General features: G+C 37.7%; 1 protein-coding gene across 1 annotated transcript in view; it reads left to right on the plus strand.

Annotated features, from left to right (window-relative positions):
• Positions 1 to 1521, plus strand: part of LOC106460401 — a 122238-nt gene that overhangs the window by 77037 nt on the left and 43680 nt on the right. Inside the window, exon 20 of the mRNA XM_022387115.1 lies at positions 394 to 511. Within this exon, the coding sequence (XP_022242823.1) occupies positions 394 to 511 (118 nt within the window). The remainder of the gene's footprint in view (positions 1 to 393; positions 512 to 1521) is intronic.

The raw sequence follows: 1521 nt of genomic DNA on the forward strand, positions 1-1521 counted from the left end.
CGTGTAGCTTTGCGCGAAATCCATAACAAACAAACAATCGTGCGCCAGCAATACCAAACGTAGGGCGTGCGTATACCCGATTCATCCTCAAACTGAAATTCTTTTAGGCAGGATTATAGTTAAATTAATCTGGGAGACATTGGGCGTGGTCAAATGCATCAATCGAAAGGGTTGGAGACCTCCTGAGTCCAAAACTCTTAATTAGATCTCAAATCGGTCAAGAGATTACGGAGCTATGAGCTAAAAGTTTGTACTTGAAAACTCAGAACCATTCTATGAGCCGATATGCCACGGCTAAATTTATATATATATACATATGTGTGTATGTCTGTGTATTTCAATTTTGACCATTAAGATTCTATGAAGAATTAGGGAGATTATTCTTTTTTTCAGTCTGTGGTGTCAGCAGCCGCAGAACCAGACACCATAACTTTGCGGAAAACGAAAGAAGGGGGTGTCGTTTTACACGAACAGCTGCTTGGGAAGAAGAAGATAAAATATCAAATATCAGGTAAAATATGATATCACTTAAGGTAAGTATTTCGATCGTGATACCACTTTTGTTATCAAGGCTTTTCTTCCAACCGATTTATAACTTTGAATTTTACCTTTTTTATACATGATCAAAAATACGACCCTTAAATAAAGCATTCCGTTTTTACTGTTCTTGATTCATGTTGATATAGTTGTCGTCATTGCACGAATTTTACTAAAGAGAGAGTGTAGAAATAAACTTTTAAAAATATTACTTCGCATACTCTAATTGAATACTATATTAAGGCCCTTGCCTCATATGTTTATAGAGCATTTTTCATATAGAAAAAAGTCCGATCATATGATATATCAGTAACTTGCTAAGACTCTATCAATACAGAAATGCAGTCACATTATAACTACTTTGTAAGACAATTGGTAAGAGCAAAGATTTCTTATTTCGAAGGGGTATGATAATGGGTACCCCTTTAGCAAGAGTATAGTTAGTAAAGATGTTTTATGGCCGGCTGTTCAAAGATATTTGTCATCAAAGTCTATAAAGAGCAACATCTAAGAAAGATACGCCTGCCACTGGCCCAGCAAAGTTAGGTGATTGGGTAGTTTGACTCGCAATCTAAGGGTCGCGGGTTCGAATCCTGTCCACCAAACATACTCGCCCTTTCAGCCGTGGGGACGTTATAATGTTTCGATCAATCCCACTATTCGTTAGTAAAAGAGTACCCAAGAGTTGACGGTGAGTGGTGATGACTAGCTGCCTTCCCTTTAGTTTTACACTGCTAACTTAGGAACGACTAGCGCAAATAGCCCTCGTGTAGCTTTGCGCGAAATTCAAAACAAATCAAATAAACCAAAACGCCTGCCACTAGAGAAAATTTGTCCATCAGAAGCTGGTGACAAACGGAGGTAAAAGACGATTGGATAGACTTTTAAAACCCAAGAGCCACCAGCCAGTGTCTCAGTTATGAAGAAAAACTTTAATATAAGTTTAACATAACAGCAAATGTACAACATTTCGACAAGGTTTTG

Source organism: Limulus polyphemus, unplaced genomic scaffold (genome assembly GCF_000517525.1).
Source record: "Limulus polyphemus unplaced genomic scaffold, Limulus_polyphemus-2.1.2 Scaffold765, whole genome shotgun sequence".
Taxonomy (NCBI): Eukaryota; Metazoa; Arthropoda; class Merostomata; order Xiphosura; family Limulidae; genus Limulus; species Limulus polyphemus.